Raw genomic sequence first — 23,376 nt, forward strand, 5'->3', positions numbered from 1 at the left:
AGGAGGAATGTACGAAGGTAGGAGACGATGGAAGGAAGGGAGGAAAGAAGTGGAAAGAAAGGAATGAAGGAAAGAATGAAGAGACGGGACAAATGGCGGATTGTAGGAATGAATGAATGAATGAATAAATGAATGGAGGAAGGAAGGAAGGAAGGAAAGGAGGAATGTACGAAGGTAGGAGACGATGGAAGGAAGGGAGGAAAGAAGTGGAAAGAAAGGAAAGAAGGAAAGAATGAAGAAACGGGACAAATAGCGGAGTGAATGAATGGGTGAATGAATGAATGGAGGAAGGAAGGAATGTACGAAGGTGGGAGACGACGATGGGAGGGATGGAGGAAAGAAATGGAAAGAACGGAATGAAGAGACGAGACAAATGGCGGAATGAATGAATGAATAAAGGGAGGAACGAAGGAAGGAAGGATTGAATGAATGAATAAATGAAGGAAGGAATGGAGGAAGGAAGGAATGTACAATGGCAGGAGGAGACGATGGAAGCTGGGAGGAAAGAAGTGGAAAGAAAGGAATGAAGGAAAGAACGAAGAGACGGGACAAATGGCGGATTGTAGGAATGAATGAATGAATGAATGGAGGAATGGAGGAAGGAAGGAAGGAAGGAAAGGAAAGGAGGAATGTACGAAGGTAGGAGGAGACGATGGAAGCTGGGAGGAAAGAAGTGGAAAGAAAGGAATGAAGGAAAGAATGAAGAGACGGGACAAATGGCGGATTGTAGGAATGAATGAATGAATGAATGGAGGAAGGAAGGAAGGAAGGAATGTACGAAGGTAGGAGACGGCGATGGAATGGAAGGAGGAAAGAAGTGGAAAGAAAGGAATGAAGGAAAGAATGAGGAAACGGAACAAATAGCGGAGTGAATGAATGAATGAATGGAGGAAGGAAGTTATGAAGGTAGGAGGAGACGATGGAATGGAGGGAGGAAAGAAGTGGAAAGAAAGGAATGAAGGAAAGAATGAAGAAATGAGACAATTAGCGGAATGAATGAATGAATCAATCAATCAATCAATGAATGGAGGAAGTGAAGGAAGAGACGATGGAAGAATGAGAAGAAAAAAGTGGAAAGAATGAAAAATAGGGAAGGGAATAGTAGTACTAGTAGTGGTAGTAGTTGTAGTATACCTAATAATTTTTTTTTTAATAATGGCCAGACATATAGCGCGTCCTGTTTTTTTCTGTTTTTTTTTTGTTTGTTTGTTTGTTTGTTTGTTTGTTTGTTTGTGGTTTTTTTTATAATTTCAGACATACTGCTCACAGTGCTTCACATTTTGGCGTTGTCTGTTTTCCCCCAGTGTTTTTGTAACACTGGATATGACAGAATTATCTAAATACAATTATCAAAATACATTCAGATTGATGTTGAAAGTTCCTGTCACCATGACCTTTTTGTCTCCCGTGGTGTGAAATATTTGCAAACTTTAACTCACTCAGTACGGCCAGTCCTCTCTTCTCCTCTACACAGACCCCTCGGATGTCCAGTGGGTGTCTGAATGACCCAACCTTTAGCTTCCGTCGTCAGAACTGTGGTATTCTTTGTCAACATTCAGCTCTTCAGTATAAGAGCGTTCCGCTTGCAATATTTTGATAATGGTAATTGGAGTGAAACGCTGTTAACGTCGTCTCTTTCGCCGTTCGTATGGAGAGAGTTAATCAATGAAGCGTTCGTTCCTCACTGCTGCAGACTTCAAAATGATAACAGCGGATTCTTTGAAGACTTTTGTTTCGTGATGTCCCTCTCCCTGGACGATGATAGACTTCTTGAAAGAAGTGAACATTTTAAATCAGATTTGAAGGCTGTAATCTCTGGAAGGTTTTTACACTGAGTAAAAAAAAAAAAAAAAAAAGCTTGAAGCGGTGACCAGTTTTTATTGTACATTTTTACCCTCGACTTGAAGTAGATGCTAATGTGGCGATAGCCTCGAGATGGCCTTAGTGGTCGGCGACGCTCCAAGCACCATAATTTGATCTGAGTTGAATTGAGTTGACTTGAAAATGGGGTTTAGGAGAAAGGCGGAAGGAAAGAAAACATGGCAGTCTCCACATTTTCTCTTCCCCTGTACTTTTAGAAGACGGGAAACGTTGTAAATTGGTTGATAACATTGTAATATAATTATACTCTACATTTAGAAGACGGGAAACGTTGTAAACTGGTTGATAACATTGTAATATAATTATACTCTACTTTTAGAAGACGGGAAACGTTGTAAACTGGTTGATAACATTGTAATATAATTATACTCTACATTTAGAAGACGGGAAACGTTGTAAACTGGTTGATAACATTGTAATATAATTATACTCTACTTTTAGAAGACGGGAAACGTTGTAAATTGGTACATTGTAATATAATTATACTCTACTTTTAGAAGACGGGAAACGTTGTAAATTGGTTGATAACATTGTAATATAATTATACTCTACTTTTAGAAGACGGGAAACGTTGTAAATTGGTTGATAACATCGTAATATAATTATACTCTACTTTTAGAAGACGGGAAACGTTGTAAATTGGTTGATAAATTGTAATATAATTATACTCTACATTTAGAAGACGGGAAACGTTGTGAATTGGTTGATAGCATTGTAATATAATTATACTCTACTTTTAGAAGACGGGAAACGTTGTGAATTGGTTAACATTGTAATATAATTATACTCTACTTTTAGAAGACGGGAAACGTTGTAAACTGGTGATACATTGTAATATAATTATACTCTACTTTTAGAAGACGGGAAACGTTGTAAACTGGTTGATAACATTGTAATATAATTATACTCTACATTTAGAAGACGGGAAACGTTGTAAACTGGTTGATAACATTGTAATATAATTATACTCTACTTTTAGAAGACGGGAAACGTTGTAAATTGGTTGATAACATTGTAATATAATTATACTCTACTTTTAGAAGACGGGAAACGTTGTAAATTGGTTGATAAATTTGTAATATAATTATACTCTACATTTAGAAGACGGGAAACGTTGTAAATTGGTTGATAACATTGTAATATAATTATGCTCTACTTTTAGAAGACGGGAAACGTTGTAAATTGGTACATTGTAATATAATTATACTCTACTTTTAGAAGACGGAAAACGTTGTAAATTGGTTGATAACATTGTAATATACTTATACTCTACTTTTAGAAGACGGGAAACGTTGTAAACTGGTTGATAACATCGTAATATAATTATACTCTACTTTTAGAAGACGGGAAACGTTGTAAATTGGTTGATAACATTGTAATATAATTATACTCTACATTTAGAAGACGGGAAACGTTGTGAATTGGTTGATAGCATTGTAATATAATTATACTCTACATTTAGAAGACGGGAAACGTTGTAAATTGGTTAACATTGTAATATAATTATACTCTACATTTAGAAGACGGGAAACGTTGTAAATTGGTTGATAACATTGTAATATAATTATACTCTACTTTTAGAAGACGGGAAACGTTGTAAACTGGTTGATAACATTGTAATATAATTATACTCTACATTTAGAAGACGGGAAACGTTGTAAACTGGTTGATAACATTGTAATATAATTATACTCTACATTTAGAAGACGGGAAACGTTGTAAATTGGTTGATAACATCGTAATATAATTATATTCTACATTTAGAAGACGGGAAACGGTGTAAATTGGTTGATAACATTGTAATATAATTATACTCTACATTTAGAAGACGGGAAACGTTGTGAATTGGTTGATAGCATTGTAATATAATTATACTCTACATTTAGAAGACGGGAAACGTTGTAAATTGGTTAACATTGTAATATAATTATACTCTACATTTAGAAGACGGGAAACGTTGTAAATTGGTTGATAACATTGTAATATAATTATACTCTACATTCCCCCTTCCCCCCCCCCCCCCCGCCCCCCCCCCCCCCCCCCCCCACACACACACTCTCTGATTGGCCTTTACATCATTCGAGTGGGAAGAAATGTAGAGTATATCATTACAATGTTATTAACCAATTTACATATCATTACAATGTTATTAACCAATTTACAACTTTTTCCGTCTTCGAAACGAAACTGAATGAAAATAGCACGGGGGGAAGAAATGTGGATATTGTGATATTGTTGTTGTTGTTGGGTTATTTTAGTCCATTTTCACAGCAAAGCTTATCCGCTCAGCTGCCAGACAGGCGAAGAATCGTGCAGCCCCTTTATCTGTCCACCCACTGTGCTTTGATGTGCTGTCCTGACACTGTGTTACACACTGACGCGTGTTGTCAACAACACATCAAGTGCAATGCAGGAAAGAAAAAAGCGCACGTGATACTCGAGTTGCACTCTTGACTTCGTTTCTTTCCAGCGATAGCAAGGCAGCTTGCAGTGAACACTTCAGAACTCATGATTATTCTACAACACATTATTGCTTCTGCAGCTCCGAGGAATGTTACAAGTATCTGCAAGGGTAAAACAAAAAAACAAAAAACAAAAAAAAACACACACCAAAAAACAAAAAAATAAACAACAACAAACAAAAAAAGCAGTGCGACGGTATCTTCGTTGCTTCTTTCACGCGAAGAAAGAATTAGGTCAACTTTTCAAATCGGAGAAGTCATAGTTCGTCGCTTGTAGCCGGTGGATTTGGAAGAGAAGAGAGAATGTCAGTAGCAAGACTGTTTCTGAGACTTTAGAGAGCGTCGCTGTTTCTGAGACTTAGAGAGGGTCGTGGGTGGGTGGGTGGGTGGTTTTCTGTGTTCAATGCACGTTCTGTGCGCCTGTCTATTCTGGAAAGTGTTGCGCACGTGTGTGTGTGTGTGTGTATGTATGGAGAGAGAGAGAGGGTGTGTGGAGGGGGACAAAGCGGGGGGGGGGGGGCCAAAAATGTGGGCAGTATCGACATTTCTTCCCGTGTTCTTTCCATTCAGTTTCGTTCCGAAAACGGTAAAATTATAATTTTGTTGAAAAAAATAACATTATAATATATACTCTACATTTCTTCCCTTGTCAAGAGACATAAAATAAATAAATAAATAAAAGGGCAATCAAAGAGTGCAGGGAAAGAAATGTAGAGCATATATTACGTGTTATTAACCAATTTACAACTTTATCCGTCTTATAAACGGAAAAATACAGGTGAAGAAATGTGGATATTGCTGAGAATTCAAAGGTCCAAACACACATGAAATTGACCTTACTTTTTATAATGTTTTCATTTATTCATGTATTTATTCGTATATTGCTTTTTGCTCACTGTGAAAAGTAATTTGCCAGGCACAGGACCAAAAATGAAGGAAGTAGGTGAATTATAAACATGGTTGAAAAGGCAAGAACGAAAAGGAAAAATTCCCTTCCAAATCATAAAACCTTATTGTGACTTACCGTCAGCTCTGTTGTTTTGCTTGTGGCATATTGTTTTGCTTAGAAGCGTTCGGTATGTTCGTCACAGTGGTAGATATGTACAATCAAATTTCGTTACTGTGACAAACTTCAAACATTTTCCACTTCGAACTGTCCAGTTAAGCTTCAGCTCGTACCTCCCACCACTGCCAGTGCTGTGTTTGAATGCTATGTCCATTGCACGTGATTTCCGTGCCATCAACTGCTTTGGGTCAGCTGTCCTTGTATGGCGATTTCTTTTCGTCAAATGAAGATTTTTTTTTCTTTCTTTTCTTTTCTTTTTTTTTTTCTTGTTCTAACTATGCGTGGGGAAAAGTTATTTATGATATTGTCGGGTGCGTGTGTGCGTGTGTGAAGAGTTACTACGGGGTTCCACACAGAAAAAAATGTTCACAAGATTCCTTCATGTCTGTCAGTTATCTGTTAAAAACCCGAGTCTCTGCAAATGGTAACCCCGTCCATTCTGCCACGTTATCAGTCCTTCATTTATTTCTGTCTTCCTCTCAGTCTCCCTCCCTCGACAGTTCCTTTGAAGACTGGTTCTTTTTTTTTTTTTCTTTTTTTTTTTTTAATACAAAGTCATTAAATCTTCTTACGTAGCTCAGTATACCAACACAAGTTTTCCTTCATTCCTGGTCAGATATTTCGCATCTCCAAGAAATCCCTGCATTCAGCTCTTTCAAGAGTGACCATAAAACCCCATCTCTTCCCCCCCCCCCCCCCCCCCCCCCACAGTTTCTCTTGCTTTCCTTATATAGTTTTTTATATATAGTTATATATATGTGTGTGTGTGTGTGTATGCAATGTATTAATACGAATTGTCTGTCATCCCCTTATTTCCGAGTTACGCATGTTTGTGTGTGTGTGAGAGAGAGTCGTGGGTCTGTGCGCTTTACCTTTGTTTTGTCCCAACGCGATTCAATGCTAAATGATACTTTTTTTTTCTTTTTTTTTAAATTTTAATAATTATTATCATCATCATCGTTGGTCACTCACTCATTTCCTGGAGAAAAGCATGTGGCTCGACACGTTGTGTCTTTTATCTCATGTAAGTCGACTTTTACAAAGAATTTTTTAGTCTACCTTACTATTTACCGTCATCATTATCATTAGTGTTTGGGTATTTTGTGGTCCCATGGTGCTGCTTGATGCTTGATGGTTTGGAGCACTTGATCATTGGTAAAAATTGATCACCTGTCAACCCATCTACCACCTGTCCCCCGACCCAACCCTTCCCCCCCCCCCCCTGAGGCCCACACACACACACACACCTCGCCCCCCCCCCCCCCCCCCCCCCCCCCCCCAACGCCCCCTTTCTTTCTTTCTTTTTTTTATGTCTCAACCATCCACACAAGTTCAGTGGCATTTCTCTCAAACCGCTCATTCCAACTGCTAAAACGCAGTCATTCTCACGCGGCAGAGAGCTCCAACAAAAACAGATTTCATTCACCTTTAATCAAGAACTTTTTTTCTTTTTTTTTAATCTTCAACAACGACAATGAGATATCAGTGACAATGTTTTGTTGCTGTTTTTTTTTTGTTGTTTTTTTTTTTGTCTGTTTTTTTTTTCTTCCTTCAAATTGGACAGACATGAAAAAAATGCATTTGATGAAATCAAACAATCGCCACTGTGAAACCTCCCTGTGACAGCAACATACTTTGCCTTTTGTGTTCTTAGATCCCCGCATTTGTGTTATGTATTACTCTGTGGACGATGGCAATCCCAAGTGAATATACAGCTGGCAACATTTCTAACTATAAAGCATCAAACCTATGTCAATGGCCACACACATGACTGAACTACGAGACACTAATCAGTGTCGTTTCTTCTTCATTCCATCCTAACATAAAAAATGAATAAAAATAAAAAAATCAGCACAAAGTACGGATGCGCATTAATAAGCATGTCACACAGATAAGAGCTGGATCAACAATCATGCCACCTTGTGTTGTGACAAACTGTGACATTTTCGCTCTGAACATGACATTCGGATAGATGTAAAGCATGCCTCTGTGTCCTCTAGGTAAAAGAATGTTTCTTACATCTACAATGGTAGAAAGACCCTCTGTCTCATAATCATCAACGTGTGACAAAATATCATCGAAAACACTATATTCAAAACCCTTTTCCGATTTATAAAAAAAAAAAAAAAAAAAAAAAACTACAGCGGAATGATAATTTAGAGCGGGTTGCACCACGACCAAAAAGAGCAAAGTGTGTCACCATCAACAGCTTTTTTTTTTTTTTTTGCTTTTTTTTTCATGGCTAAGACACGAACCAACATCAACAACAAGTAATTTATTCTGTATTGTTCTCTAACGTGAAAACAGAGCAAAAACGAACAATCGGGCCGGAGAAATCCATCCAGCTGACCATCACCACGACCGTGGAAAGAACACCACCCAAAAGGACCCCTCTCTTCAGGACCCCTAGGAGGTTCCACCACGCCTGTCACCAACACGGTCACATTGGAAAATCATAAGCACAAAATTGTACACTTCACCAGCATCAAAATAAATGCCAATTTAGCACTACCATGTCACGCTTTCTTCTTTTTTTTTTCTTCTTTTTTTTCCTAAGACATCAGTTTCATCTAACACACACCCTCACCAGATATAAAAACGAAAAGGAAACAAGCCCAAAACCCAAACAAATCAGAACACCACTACCATTTCCGTCAATCATTCTCCTTTAATTAAACGTAAACCCATGCTCACAAAAACATTCTGACTGGCAACATACACAATCACACTTTATTGTGAAATTAATCACACATTATCATGGCCTGGAACAAAAATCTACCAAAAACAAAAACAAAAATCACATTTTTACACGACAGTTCTTACACATCGTGACACGAACCAAATCATACAAATTGTGAAACAGTTTCTTTCTTTCCTTCTTTCTTCATGGCATAAACAGAATCGCACAAAACAAGATCTTATTGTGATGTTATACATCACTTAAACAGTCTGTGTGCTGTGCTGTAGCTCTCAAACGAACCAGACAATCCACCTACGCCCTTCCTCTCCAAATCTCTAGTCAGTGGCATGACACATGGACTCAATAACGAAATCTTAAAAAAAAAAATTAAAAAAAAGAAATTTACATCATTTTTCTTTTCTTTAAAGACAGGAAAAAGTTCGTCTGTTGGCAGTCTTCTCTGCTGGGAAATAACAATAGAATAATAATAGCAATAACAAATGAGAAGAAGAGGAGGAGGAGGAAGAAGAAGAAGTAGAGGAGGAGGAAGAAGACTTCGTCTCGTATCTTGGTCCCTTGTAAATTTCAACTGAAGAATTCACAAAATCTTAAAAACTGTTCCACGACTTTTTTTTTGGGGGGGCGGGGGGGGGGGGGGGTCCTTCTTTTTTTTCCTAAATAAATATTATATATCTGTATGAAAAAAAAGTTTTAGTATATAAACAGCAAGATCAAATATAGAAAAAAAAGTAAATCCAACAACTTCACACACAACACAGAAAAAACAAAATCAGGCTAGGATTTGTTAAAAAACAAAGTGCAACAGAACTGAAAATGAAGCATTAAGGCTAGTCTGCATGATCAGCTGCATTTTTTCATTTCTGTATTCGATAGGGTGACGTCAGTTGGGGGAGGGGAAGAAAGGTGGGGGAGGGAGGGAGAGAGGGACTGATGTGTGGGGAAAATCATGATCTAAGTCTTACTTTCATTACCTTCTATCCAATGAAAGAATAATAATAATAATGGATACTTATATAGCACACTATCCAGAAATCTGCTCTAGGTGCTTTACAAAAACGCTTTTGATAACATAAAACATATCTATGTTACATACACACACCAAAATGTGACCACACACACACACACACACACACACACGCATGCACGCACGCACACACACACACACTGCATACATACATTTTAACAAAGAAAATATGTCAAGTTTGTTTTGTTTTGCGTATTTTCTCTCCCCCCCCCCCCCCCCCCCCCCCCAAAAATCATTCAATTCAGAATGTTGAATGAGCATTGTCTGGAGTAAATCAAGGTCACAAAGAAAGAAAAATATACAACATACTATTTGTTTTTCTGTTATTTCATTTACTGTCTAAATGGATTGATTAGGAAAGATACCACCCACCTTCTACGAGGTTTAACTGCGAAAAATAACACAAACTAACTTCTAGAAGCGTGTACCATTTTGAGAAGAAAGTTTTCACCACCGATATCAAAGAGTGTAAATTTTGATTTTTTATTCCTTTTTTGATGTATCAATATTAGTATTTTGCAACAGGTAAATAAAATCACAAACCCAACAATGCTCATTTATCTGATCTCTTCACCTCCTTTGACATTTGAATTAACAAATGAAAATGAAATCAGGTTCTCTTCTGAACAAGCTTTGATATTAGTCACACACACCCCCTCCCCCCCCCCCCCACCCCCCACCCTCCTTTTTTTTTTTCAATGGAAAAAAACAATTGTTGGATTTCAATGCCAACTCTGACTTCATGAAGGCAAGAAATTACCAGTTTATTTTTCTCTCTCTCTCCCTCAGAACAGACTGTATAAACTGTTATTTGACCAAACCATCCCAGCAGATACAGTGATCTCAACACTCGTAACTGGTGATCTGTAATACGAACAGATAATGTCCCAACACTGGAAGTTAACTGACAAGATTATAATATAAACAAGAATCAGAATTACCAAATCAAAATGATTTCTGAAATCCCAATGTTGGCTCATCCAAAGTCATCAAGCTGACATTCAGAAAAAAAAAAAAAAAAAAAACATTAAGAAAAATAAATACATAAAGTGGGGGAACAGGAAAAAGATGGAAATCCAGTTTGACTACCACTAATTTCGATTCGCAGACCAATTCTGAGCTTAGCTCTCAGACTATTATCAAATTCATTACGGACCAAGTATTGTTCTAATGTCAAGTGTATATGCTTTAATAACCTGACAATTGAGCATATAATTTTTCACTGTAGCTTGATGAAGCCTTTTGTACACGAAAGTGTGTCTTCACAAGTGACTGAGAACGTTGATGTTTTTGACTTTTTGCATTCATTATCAGTTGTTTCGCTTGTCAGTTTAACGACTTCTCTTTTACGAAGTCCTTTAAGTAATTTCCTGTAACTGTATTTAGAGGGTTTTTTTTGTTTGTTTGTTTGTTTTGTTTTTCTTTCAAATTTCACCCACATTTTTACCCTCATTTGCCCAGTTTCCCCAAACCCTCCATTCATCCACATCTCCCACCCCTTCTAACCGATAATACTCAGATGTATTCATAAATACTTTTACAAAATGTCTTCAATCACCGATATGTGTGACGGGACATTAAACAAAAATTCCTTCCTACCACTAATTTCTTACAAAACACTTCATGGTCTCTCTTAGTATTACAAATATGATCCATCTAAGACTGATATAAACTTGACTTCTGAGTGCAACACCAAATGCAAATGAAACCAAATAAAGAAAGAAACAAAATGAAATAAACAAAAATACTATAAATAAATAAATAGCTTATTGGTATGTTTCCAATGAATTCATTATTTGTTATTATATCATGGCCTGTTTTAGAATCAAACAAAACCACTAAACTGAGCTGTAGTGATGGCTAATACTAGTAATAGCAACATGAAAAATATTTCTTTAAGAAAAAATATCAATAATAATTTGTCAACTCAAAATTCCTTGTTTACATAGTTGTTTTTTAAGGAAGAGTTTCTTCTGCAACCGAAAAAAAAAAAAAATCCTTTCACTCACAGATCAACCAAGATCACATGGCAGACAGAATTTCAGACAGAAAGTTAGCTAAAAAATAACCCAAAAATTATCCGACACTCTCTCTTCATTTGAAAACTGGAAGGCTGCATTTGCAACACAGATAACATGTGTCACATATGTAGGTTCATATTCCAGACAGCATCAGTCAACTGCATGTAATCCTTGTTAAATTCTATGATTCAACCAAGATTTTCTTTTCTAACATAACTTTGATAATCAGGAACAAAGGGAAATTCAAGATCCTGAATGTCTGGGTTGGAAAGGAGACACTTCAAAGAAGTGGCAATCATGACATTTTCCACTTCAAGAACAAAATAAAATAGAACAAAGAAATTAAGAAACAAAGAAAGAAACAAGAAAATGCATACACATATAAATAAATGTAACTAAATGAATGTAAATAAATCTTTTCAAAACAAATCATGCATCCCAGTACAACTATCACATCCACAGTATCCTGATTTTTATGGAACATATTACAGTGGAAACACACATACAACACACACACACACAAACACAGATATGCTCACACATATACTAATGCACACACAAACTGACAGACATGCTCACACCCATACCCACACCACCAAAACCAAAAGACTGTAACCAGACAAAGATGAACATTGCCATTGACTGTGCAGCAACTGACACACACACTGGATGTCAAGGATTTTTATATAATGATCACATCCATGGTCAAAGAAAAACAATCTGGCATTTTCACAGTGCACCCAGACACCCAAAGCTTTCTATGCAAACACACACTGCAATCAAAGTAACAACCAAACAGATTTTTTTTTTTCCACTTTCAAATTTTTTATTTCCATTTTGAAATTTAAAATTAACATAAATAAATGTTGAAACAAGAAACAACTGAAACAATGGTATCTCTCTCTCTCTCCCTCTCTGTCTTAATTTTCTTTTTCAAAACGTCTGAATTCCAGAAGAAATTTCTTTCAGTTAGTCAGAGCTTTTCATTTCCATTATCTGGTTTCTAGTTCTACAGATCAGTTTGTTCCTGTTATTGCTTCATACTGGTAAATGAAAATGTTGGGAAGTTTATTTCAAGGCGGTTAATTTCTCAGATTTTCATTCATGTTGTTGAAATAATAGCACCACAATAATCAAGTATCTGGTTTTTGATGGTATATAAACCATCTTTATCTACTGTGGCATTTGCGGTCTGTTAGCTGTGTGCTGTTGTGTAATTTTTCCTTGTGCTTGTTTTTCCTTGCGGAGTTCCATAATGGCAAGACACTGAAGCAAATGATACATTTTCTTTATAAGTAACTATAATCATAAGATGAATGCAAGCATATGCAGGCTATACAGGTACTGCCCAGCCATGGAGGCAAGGTAGTAAGCACTGCGGACTAACAACTGAGAGAATGTGGATTCAAGCCCCAATAGAAGTGGATTCTTTTCTCGACCCATGGCCGCCTCCCAACCAGAGTTGATTGCTGAGGGCTAAACCACTTCACAGATGTGTCATTGGGGAGTGTTGCTCAAAATTTCCTGACCAACGCTTCAGGTGTCTTGTTATCTCTCAGCCTAGCTGACACCGGGATATAATATTCTGTGTCCAGCCTTATGAAGAAGTCCCAAACCTGAATGGACCCCCATAGCAGCATCGTCATTGCCCCAATCATCATAATCATCATCAAGAGATACAAAACAAAAGCCGACACACACACACACAAAAACAACCCAAAACTATACAAGCACGGACTAAGCACAAAGATTTCACACACAGCTCAGACACAGCTACAGGTTGTTTCTTTTTCTTCTGCTGTGTGCAATCAAAACCAGGCAAGTCATTGTTCAGTTGTTTTCTACACCATTCCCTGTTCATGATGTGCTGAGGTGTCAGTTGTTTCCAAGAACTCCTGCAGCCATTGTGGAAAGATATTCATTTGCTCTTGACACTTGCACAATTGAAACCTTCATTTGAGACTCCGTTTTTGCTCTGACAACCTCAACCACAAACGTTACAAATTGTTAATGGAGTCACGCCCATGACATTTTCACCCAAACGTTATAAATTGCTTATGGAGGTGATCAAGCACAGTCTCCTGAGTATGTTTTGTCTACCTATTTCATATAGCCTGACTTCTAATGGTCTTGAAGAAATGATCCACAACAAAAATTACTCCCATTTCAAGTCACTCTAATCGTCTTCACACTCAGTCTTCTGATCACCCAAACAGGTTGAACACACCATTCAAAGGAAGGATTCACTGATGCATTCAAGGCTGAACAGCAAACACTTGTCCTCATTCAAATCACTCATGCAAAACGCTGCTTTGTCAGTAACAACGGAACACCCCAGTGCCCACTGAACACTGTATGAGAAACATCCACTGCTTTACATCCTCAAACAAAAACAAGCAGGCACCTTGCACTTGAACTAACATTAATAAGGTCTATAATCATTTACACTGAACTCAGCTAATTAACAACAACAACAAACAAAAAAAACACTTTAAAAAGACAATAAACAACTGAACTTAAAAAAAAACACACAAAAGGGCAAACTGCAAACAGTGTGTGTGGAATCAAAAACTGCATTCAACATATATACAAATTAAGCAATAAGCTTTGCAACAATTAAAAAACAAAACAAAGAAAAACGAGTCCCCCCACCTGTGTAATTGGGTGATGACACTGTTAATGGTATCAAGACCTTTGCATACATAAATACACTGAAATCAATGTCCTTGGACTGTGCAGAATTGAGAAAAACAAAAACAATAAAAAACAAATAAAAAAAACAAAAACAACAACAACAAAGCAATAACTGCAGGATAAACTGAAACACAAGCAAAAATGTTACAAATAGCTGTTAATTTTCTCACATCTCAGGCATAATTCACATTAACATGCTCTCTGATTATCACACAAACTGATAAACCTCATGCAATGTATAATCACATGATGCACCCACACCTGTGGAAACAAAAACAATGACAAAGAAAGCCAACAAATAATTTATGAAGACAAAAATCATTCTCAAAAAAAGACAATCTCCATGCTGACCACAACCCTTCAGTCATGCCCCTGACATTTTCACCAAAACAAAAATTTAATGTTATCCAATCCATAAACATGTTTCATGCCCATCAACCATGGAAAGCAAATATGCCACAAACAGACCATGCCTACCCTAAACTTAACACTTCAGTACTGCTACTGGTCAACAAAAAAAAAGTGTGCACTTCCACAAACACTGACAAAATAATGGAACATTTGTTTTGATGTAACCTGGACCATCGCCTCCAGTGCTATCACTGTGGGATGTGTGCTTTTCCACTTCTGTTATATATACTATCATGTTACAAGGGCCAAGAGATTTCAGTTATGGACAAAACATTACCAGAGGCTGGATATAAGAATGAGACAAAAGGCAGGGACATTGTTTCTTTTCTTTCTTCTTCTTTTTTTTTTTTTCTTTTCTTTTCCCTTTTTGTGTGTGGTATAATTATATTCATTCAGCAAAAGCAGCAAGCACGACACAAAGCCAGAGAAACCAGAACAACTGTTTCCAACACATCACTGATCAGCTATCATCAATGTGATCATTGTCAAACTGGAACAGCTGCCATGCCACTATCTGCCCATACTCACCTTGCCTGCTGCAAGAAGTCAACAAAAACTTCTCTCTTTTTTTTTTTTCTTTTTTTTTTTTTTGAATAATAAGTAAATAATCTAACTCCAGAAACCTAAAATCCTTGATGGCTTTTTAACCTGCATGAAACACTACCAAAGCAAGGCTGCCCCAAGCAAGGACAACCAAGGCTCAGATGGAAAAACATGATCATCTGGAGCGCTGTGACATTCAGTGCCACCAGCTCAAAGACTGCAAAGTGGAGGTTTCCCTATCTTCCCAGGCATCACCAACATGAAATAGGGCCACTGTAAGACTGTAAGTGAAAGACACCACACAGCAGCATCCAGAACAGTCCACACCACAGACATCTTCTGCAACATTTGTTTGCTTCCTGTTCTCTGAAAGTGTGAAGTCCTGTGCGCCAGAATCACTGTAGGCTTAGTCTTTGTTGGATCCGATGGGCAACCTAAATAACCCTTATACCCGAGTACTTTCATGACAATGACCATCCCTTTCTCTGATGAGTTTTCGTGTTCTTTTCCCATTATTCTGATTCACTTTTGGGTTCGTAGCAAGAGGTGCCTGGGGTGCTTGTTTATCACTTTTGTCACACTGCTGAGATTATTTGCATGAAGTCTTGTTTTTAAGCTCTGATCGGTTTTTCCTTACGTAAGCAAATATTTTCTCTTGTGGTGCTAAAATAGTTTCTTTGGGGAGAATGTCAGCCAGACATAACTGCCACTGATAACACTGATAAGGGACATTTTGTTTCTCTTCACCGTCAATGATAAACACTGGGGACTGGGATGACCGTTTTGTAATATGCTCAGTGCACATAACATTGCTCTGATGACAAACTATTCTGCACCTAAAAATAAACCCTTCAACCTACACACATTTTCTTTCTAGCCACATAGAACTTAAATCATTCTGCTCAACAACATCCACTCATGTATGACCACAAATGTTCTTTTAAAGCTCTAGCAGTAAGTTCTTTGTGAAACAAAAGCTTTCATTGAAATCATAGAAGCTCCATAAAGTCTGTGCCATAGATTATGGCACATCGAACACTAAGAACTGATAAAGGTGAGAGAACTGAGTCTTCATTTCTGTAACTGTAACTGCATTATTCAGAATGTAGCTGTCATCCTCCTTTTTCCCCCCCTGGTGAAAAGTTCAGCTTGCAAGGCACAGAGTCTTAGTATTCAGAAGCAAAATCATTTTTTTAAATTTCAAAACACATGTTTCAGCATACATCCTGCAATGGAAATCTGGATTATATATATATATATATTTTTTAAAGATACAGGAGCGTGTACAGTTCACTACAGCTTACGTCCCAGATGCCAGCAGTGTTGATATTTCTCTCATCACTTATACGACACACGTTTGGATGGGGTGGCTCTGTCTAGGCCCGCGATTCAAGTCTGGTTACAACCGTCAGGGCTGTGTCTTCACTGATGTACGTGCTGCTAGCAACACTTTGCCCGCTTGTACATGAGACAGTGTCAAGTATGAGTTCCGTATTTTACCAACTACAAGGCATTTCGGATATAAAGTCGCACCCTACAATTTTGTATCACCCTACCCACCCCCTACCACGTCAATTTTAAATATATATATATATATATATATATATATATATATATACATGAAAACACAGATCAGTGTTTCGACAGACCAAACATTTCTTTACTATGTGTAGACCAAACAATAAGCATGTCATGTTACCATAAGGTGCATGGGTTGAAAACAAAGAAAAAGATATGGCCGTATATAGTGTATAAAATATGGTAGTCAAAGCTATTTATATAACTCTGTGCTAGACTTGATTCATACTGACCAAGTGCATATGACAAAGTGTGTGTGTGTGTGTGTGTGTGTGTGTGTGTGTGTGTGCTCATGACAGTGAAACAAATGTAAACATACACACACACACACACACACACACAAAGATCATTCTGGATTATAATTTGACTTGACAGTGACCTCAATGTAGGCAACAAGAGGATTTTATTTTGGATAACAATCCGTCTCTGAGAATCACGAACAAAAACCGAAAAAAAGAGTCTGAAATAAGTGATTTCATTCTCTCTGCATATTTTCATTTAAAAACAAAATTTTAATGCAGCTGAATATACAGACAGTCTTGCTAACAACAAGATATATTTTGATGTCATTAATAATCTGGAGTTTATAAAATGAAGAAATCTTAAAAATCAAAATAAAACTAACTACAATAAAACGCATTAACATGAAATAAAATAAATAACAATGAAACAAAACAAATCACAAGGAATATAACATAACAAAACAGAATAAAAATGAAATAAAAGAAAAACCACAAACAAAAAAAGACATGAACACGACTGTTCCCCTCATAAATCACAAGGACACGCGGAACAAATCTTTTTTCTTTTAATAATTCTTAATAATCAAAACAATTTTTTTTTTAAACCAACCCCATAATACCAGAAAACAGACCGTGCTTTACATACACATAAAAACATCCACAACACACAACAAAAATCTGCCCAAACTTTCAAACAACAGCTCTCAAAATTGAAGTCATTTTTCTTTTCATCTTCTTCTTCTCTCTTCATATACTTTTTTGTGTCGTGCTGATTTTGGAAAGACTTGTGATTATCCTCAGTTGAAAGCCACAGACATAAGACTAGTCTTCAAATCAGTAACACATGGCAATCAGCGATGACTGAAAACAAAAACGAACCTGACTGCACAGCACTGTTTGCACACGCTACAGAGGCTAGGAATGATTCAGACGTTGGCAAAACACGGTGAGATATTGCCATCATATTGCATGAATATCATAAGTCAACTATGAGAAAAAAGAGAGAAACACAAACAAACAAACAAACAAACAAACTCTTGAAATCTGATGTTCTAACAAAACGCACACTGCCTGATAAAACTGCAAGCAAGCAGAGAGAAAAAAAAACAAACCAAAAACAAAAACGAAACTTGAGGCATTTCATGCCCATCACATCAACAGAATTATGAGCAATCAGGCATTGACACACATGCACAAATACACACAACATCACATGTTTACATAATCACATAGGCATATGTTCAACTTTTTCCTACCTACGCCCATCACATAAACAACACCAAAAAAAAAAAAACAATAAAAAAAAAAAACATTGCACGCAGTGACAATCACACATACACAAATAAAAACCACACACACACACAAACACACACACTCAGCGTTTCAAAAAACAAACAAACAAAAGACACACACATACATATACAGACACTTGTGCGCCCATACACCAGTCTCAGTCACCATCATTGCAAACCAAACAACTCCAAAACAACCAAAGTCAAGAAAGAAAAGAATGACTTCCAAAAAAAAAAAAAAAAAAAAAAATCAATCCCACCCACACACTCGGGATGTCTGCTCTCAAACTAGTGCCTCCCACCAACACACAATCTTGTAACAGTAACACCTGATGGAGAAAAAAACAAAACAAAACCTGATGTAACAGTGATAATGGATAGACAGACAGAGAGAGAGAGAGAGAGAGAGAGAGAGAGACCTGGGACATCAGACCATGTGTGTGGGTGTGTGTGTAAAGAAGAGGGAGGGATTTTCGCCCAGCAGGGGCACAGCCTGAGAGGAGACTTGAACCACAGGGACCGGCAGGCAGGCAGGCGGTCAGAGGCAGACCATGGACCCCCCTCCAACACCCTCCCCCCTTTACTTGGTTCCCTTCTTGGAGGAGGCAGCAGACGTCTTCTTGCCTCGGATCACCTTGGGCTTGTTCTTGATGACCCCCACTTTCTTGCTCTGAAAAAAAAAAAAGAAGAAAAAGTCAACTACAATGTTTACACTGCACTGTATTGCATTGTATGGTCAATGACAATGTTTACACTGTATTCTGTTGTATTGTATTGCGTTGTGTACTGCACTGCACTGTACTGTATTATACTATATTACTTTTTTGTCACAAAATATTTCTCTGTGTGAAATTCAGACTGCTCTCCCTTGGGAGAGCTTGTCATCATAGTATATAACCACTTTTTTTTCTCCTTTTTTTAAATTCTATCTGCAATTGTATTTGTTTCACTGTCAAAGGTGGTTTTTTTCTGCAGACCATGTTGTTGCCATGGGTTCTTTTATGTGTGTTAAGTGCACACAGAGCCTTAATTCATCATCTCATCCCAAACACCAGCACCTAGACCACAGCTGGAAAAAAAAAAAAAACTTCTGATGGAGGAAGGAGTAAATATACCAGTCCATACATTATATGGGATTTCATTTTCATTTTACTGGTTGACTTTATTGCCAGTTAGATTCCATACAAAGACTTGTCTATGAAAACAAATTAACTCTTTCACCATCAAGTTTCTGTGTGAAAAAATGCTCATCAGCACCAAATATTTCAGACTTGAAGCTCTCAGTCACAGACTTCTGCTAATGTGAAAACAACTCAATGGACAAGTACACTTCAAAAAAATGTCAGGAGGCAATGGTCAGTCCTTGTTCTACTGCACAGGAAACTGGCTGCAACAGTCAGGCTTTGTTACAATGTGAAAAACCGTCCTTTTAGAATGACCCCTTGATGTCACCTAAAGTCACCCATGGTGGGGCACTACCTCGTCGATTACAGTTGCCTATGGTGGCAAAAGACTTAAAGTAAGGAACTTATGTTCTATACATTATACAATTATCATATTTAGACAGCTATATTGTGCATGTTGCAACTCAGTGCTTGACCATTTTTCTTTCACTTTTGTGTGATTGGAAACCCACCATCCATCAGACCTGAACTGCATACAACCATTATGAATTCTATTATATCTTCCCTTTATGTACTCTTGTAAGCATATCTTTGTCTCCTTTTTCTTTTTCAGAGGGTAGCTGTTTGTTGTTTTTTTACCTTTAAAACATTTCATGGTTACTGCTCTTTTTTCTTTTATTCTGCTATCACATGCATTCAACTTACTATCATTCTAAAAGTTTATCTTAATGTCTATCATCATGTAAATGTCTTCTGGGTTTCCAGCGGAAACAAAACTTAGATAAATTCCTGTAAATTTGGGGGGACGGGGGTCGGGGGGGGGGGGGGGGGGGGGGGGGAGACATTTTCCAGTAAAAACAAAACTATCAATCATTCCTGTATCTTTCTGGAGGTTTTGCAGTCATTAAAGAAAGATTCCTATTCATGTAACTTATTTTTAGAGGTTTTCCACTGAAAAACAACAAAGGAAACAAAAACAAAACTATTCCTGTATTTTGTGGGAGAGTATGGGTTGTCCAGTGAAAATAAAACAAAATGAAACAAGTAGAATGAACCAAACTAAAATAAAACAAAACCAAAGCAAAAACCAGGAACCAAACCCCTAAACCCACCACCGGTACCTTTTTCGAGGTCTTCCGCTTGGTCTTCTTGACAGGCTTCCTGGTCTTGCCCAGCTTGGGTCGGTTGGAGAGGTCCTTGACCTTGTAGATGCGGACCAGCCAGTGCTCCGTGGTGTAGGCCTCCTCCAGGTGGGTCAGCTCAAAGTTCTTGTTGCCAATCTCCACCCCACGCGTCCGGTCAAAGCCCGAGGGCGAGCGGAAGTCCAGCTGAAACACAGTTTTAAAAGGGTTAACTCAATCATGCTGTTCACAACCTTGGTGTCGAAGCTGCTCCGCTTACATTTAAACAGAAGAATCTCACAATTTTTACCAAGTCCATAACACTTTAAAGGGAGTAACAAATGTTTGCAAATGACCAAGGGCGAGCAGAAGTCCAGCTGAAACAGGGTTAAAAGGTTAACTCAATCGCACTGTTCCGCGATGTGCATGTACGCGGAGCAAGACCTTAGCGTTGAAGCTGCTCCGCTTAACATTTAAGCAGAAAAATCTCGTGATTTTTGCAGAGTCCATAACACTTTAATAGGAGCAACAAACGTTTGCAAATTATGACAGTTTCATATTTCTAAATTGATTTCCCTCCCTTGACCCTTACATTTAAGCAGAAGAATCTCGCAATTTTTGCAGAGTCCGTAACACTTTAATAGGAGTAACAAACATTTGCAAATTATGACAGTCTGATGACTTCTAAATGGATTTCCCTCCCTTGACCGTGCCCAACACTGAACGTTTGTGTGTGAGAATTTGTTTAAAAGACTAACTTTTGACTTGACGCGTTCAATAAGATGGCGGCTAGTCAATCGACTCGACATTTTAGACTGTAATGATGAACAACCCTCCGAAGAAGAAGAAGATAAAGTAGAATATTTTGTGGTGTTGTCTTTTAGTGTTTCAAATGGATACTAAGGAGCCTAAGATGTAATTAATAACAGAATAGTGACAACAGTAGTGTGGTGACCAACATCATGAAATCTGATTTTCTTGGGACTGTTCAGATACCTTTTTGTGTGGACTGTGGAATAAGTCTGCGTCCACATGGAAGAGTTAAGAATAATCATAAACCTTACGTTTTACACTTTCTTTTGATCACTAATTTGTCTGTCTGAGTATCTGGGGTTTTTTTGTGTGTGTGTGATAAAAAAAAAAAAAATTAAAAAATCATGAAAAATCATGCAATTTCTGGGCACACGGCGCATGGTCATGTCTGCGACTAGACTGAGTTGACCTTTTGCTGTCTTGCCTGCCAGTGCTGGCAGGTGAGTTCCCCTTCCTAGTAGACCCACCTGCAGCCTATGGCAGACACGCAGAATCTTCCCAGCTGTCCATGCCTGCAGGTCAGGCTCAGAACAGTCTTTCAGTAGCAGTTTCCCATTAAGGAATAAGTGTTTGGACAAATCCATGTACACTACACCACATCTGCTAGGCAGATGCTAGACCAGCTGTGTGTGTTCTGGGGGGGGGGGGGGGGGGGGAACTATGCTCTACAATCACCTTTGGGGATGACTTCATAAATAGTGGACTTCAGTTTGAAGGTGTGCAGTGTTACTTGGTGACCACAGCAGCCTTTGAACAAAGAAACTGGGTGGGTTTTCCCACTCTGCACAGCTGGTATTTTTTCATGTAATAGAAAAATGTTGGTCAGGGGAAGGGGTAGAACTATTATTGTTACTCTGTCCATGTGCAACTACAACCAAAAAAAAAAAAAAAAACCCCCCCCCCAAAAAAAAGCAACATTAAAAGAAAAGACAAAAAAACACACAACCAAAAAAAGAAAATAGAAACATTATAAGAAAAAAAAACCAAAAAAAACAAACTTGCAGACACTGCCAGAGCTGTGGAATGAATGAGTGACTGACCTGCATCTGTCCAAAGCGGTAGTAGGACAGCTTGTACATGAGACAGTTCAGCAAGGTCGGGGAGCCTGCCGAATCCACCCGGAACTCTCCCTGAGGGGTGAAGTAGTCCGACTCCTGTCAACACACATACACACACACACACACACACATATCACCATATCCATCATCAGTTTCAGTTTTGCATTCTTCTTCATCTTCTGCACTCCTAAGCTGCCACTCCCATACTCTAAACTTTGTATACATGTACGAGTGGGCTTTTACGTGTATGACCGTTTCTACCCCCACAATGTAGGCAGCCATACTCCTTTTTTTTGGAAGGGGGGAGGAGAGGGAGGGAGGGGGAGGGTTTGCCTGCCATGTATGATCTTGTTTTCATAACCCACCGAATACTGACATGTATTACAGGATCTCTGAATTGTGAATATCTGATCTGCCCACCCTTTCATGCCTACAGTACACTCAAGGAAATCAACCAAAACTATGCCACCCCAACCCCCTCCTACCAACACAGATGGAAATCAACAAAAATTATGCCCCCCTCCCCCTCCCTCCTTACCCACACAGCTGGACATCAACAAAAATTATGCCCCCCTTTACCGAAACAAATGTTACCAAACAAAAATGACGCCGCCCTTCTTATCCACACACAATTAATCTCAACAAAAATGATGCCTCCTCCCTTACCCACACAGATGGCAACCAACAGAAAAGTAACACCCCACTTTACCCACACACAGGGAACTCAACAAAAATTACGACCCCCCCTCCCCCTCCTCCCCCCTTACCCACACACAACGGAACTCAACAAAAAATGACCCCCCCCCAACCCCCCTCTACCAACACACAATGGAACTCAACAAAAATGCCCCCCCTTACCCCTACCTTCCCACACACATAGAAATCAACAAAAACAATGCCCATCCCCCAAATCCCCCCCCCCATCACCCCCCACTTACCCAAACATGTGGAACACAACAACAATAACAACAACAAAAAAAGATGCCTCCCACTTACCCGGATGTCTTTGGGGTGTTCCCCTTCTGCTATCCGCACCATCCACAGAAACTTGTTGATGTCGTCGCCCGAGTAGCCAATGACGCCTCCAAAGATGACCAGCACGTAATCCACGTCCAGCATGCGCATGATGTCATAGGCTGCTGTCTCGTTGGAGGACATGGCTTTGCCCACCTGGAGAAAAAAGTTTTTTTTTAAATTATAAATAAAATGAAATAAAATAACACACACACACACACACACACACACACACAAGGCATGTATAAATCAAATAAAGTTGGTGTTGTGGTTGGGGTCATGGTATTGGTGTGGGGGTATGCTGTGTTACACAACAAAAAACAAACAAACA

General features: G+C 38.3%; 1 protein-coding gene across 1 annotated transcript in view; it reads right to left on the reverse strand.

Moving 5' to 3' along the window:
• Positions 1-16,743: 16,743 nt before the first annotated feature.
• LOC143290440 (dolichyl-diphosphooligosaccharide--protein glycosyltransferase subunit STT3B-like) overlaps positions 16,744-23,376 on the reverse strand; it is a 43,616-nt gene continuing 36,983 nt past the window's right edge. Inside the window, exons 13-16 of the mRNA XM_076599872.1 lie at positions 23,028-23,201; positions 22,014-22,127; positions 20,161-20,367; positions 16,744-18,585 (exon numbers count right to left, since the gene is read on the reverse strand). Coding sequence (XP_076455987.1) covers positions 18,496-18,585; positions 20,161-20,367; positions 22,014-22,127; positions 23,028-23,201 — 585 coding nt within the window. The 3' untranslated portion in view covers positions 16,744-18,495. The remainder of the gene's footprint in view (positions 18,586-20,160; positions 20,368-22,013; positions 22,128-23,027; positions 23,202-23,376) is intronic.

The sequence above is a fragment of the Babylonia areolata genome, chromosome 15 (genome assembly GCF_041734735.1).
Source record: "Babylonia areolata isolate BAREFJ2019XMU chromosome 15, ASM4173473v1, whole genome shotgun sequence".
Taxonomy (NCBI): domain Eukaryota; kingdom Metazoa; phylum Mollusca; class Gastropoda; order Neogastropoda; family Buccinidae; genus Babylonia; species Babylonia areolata.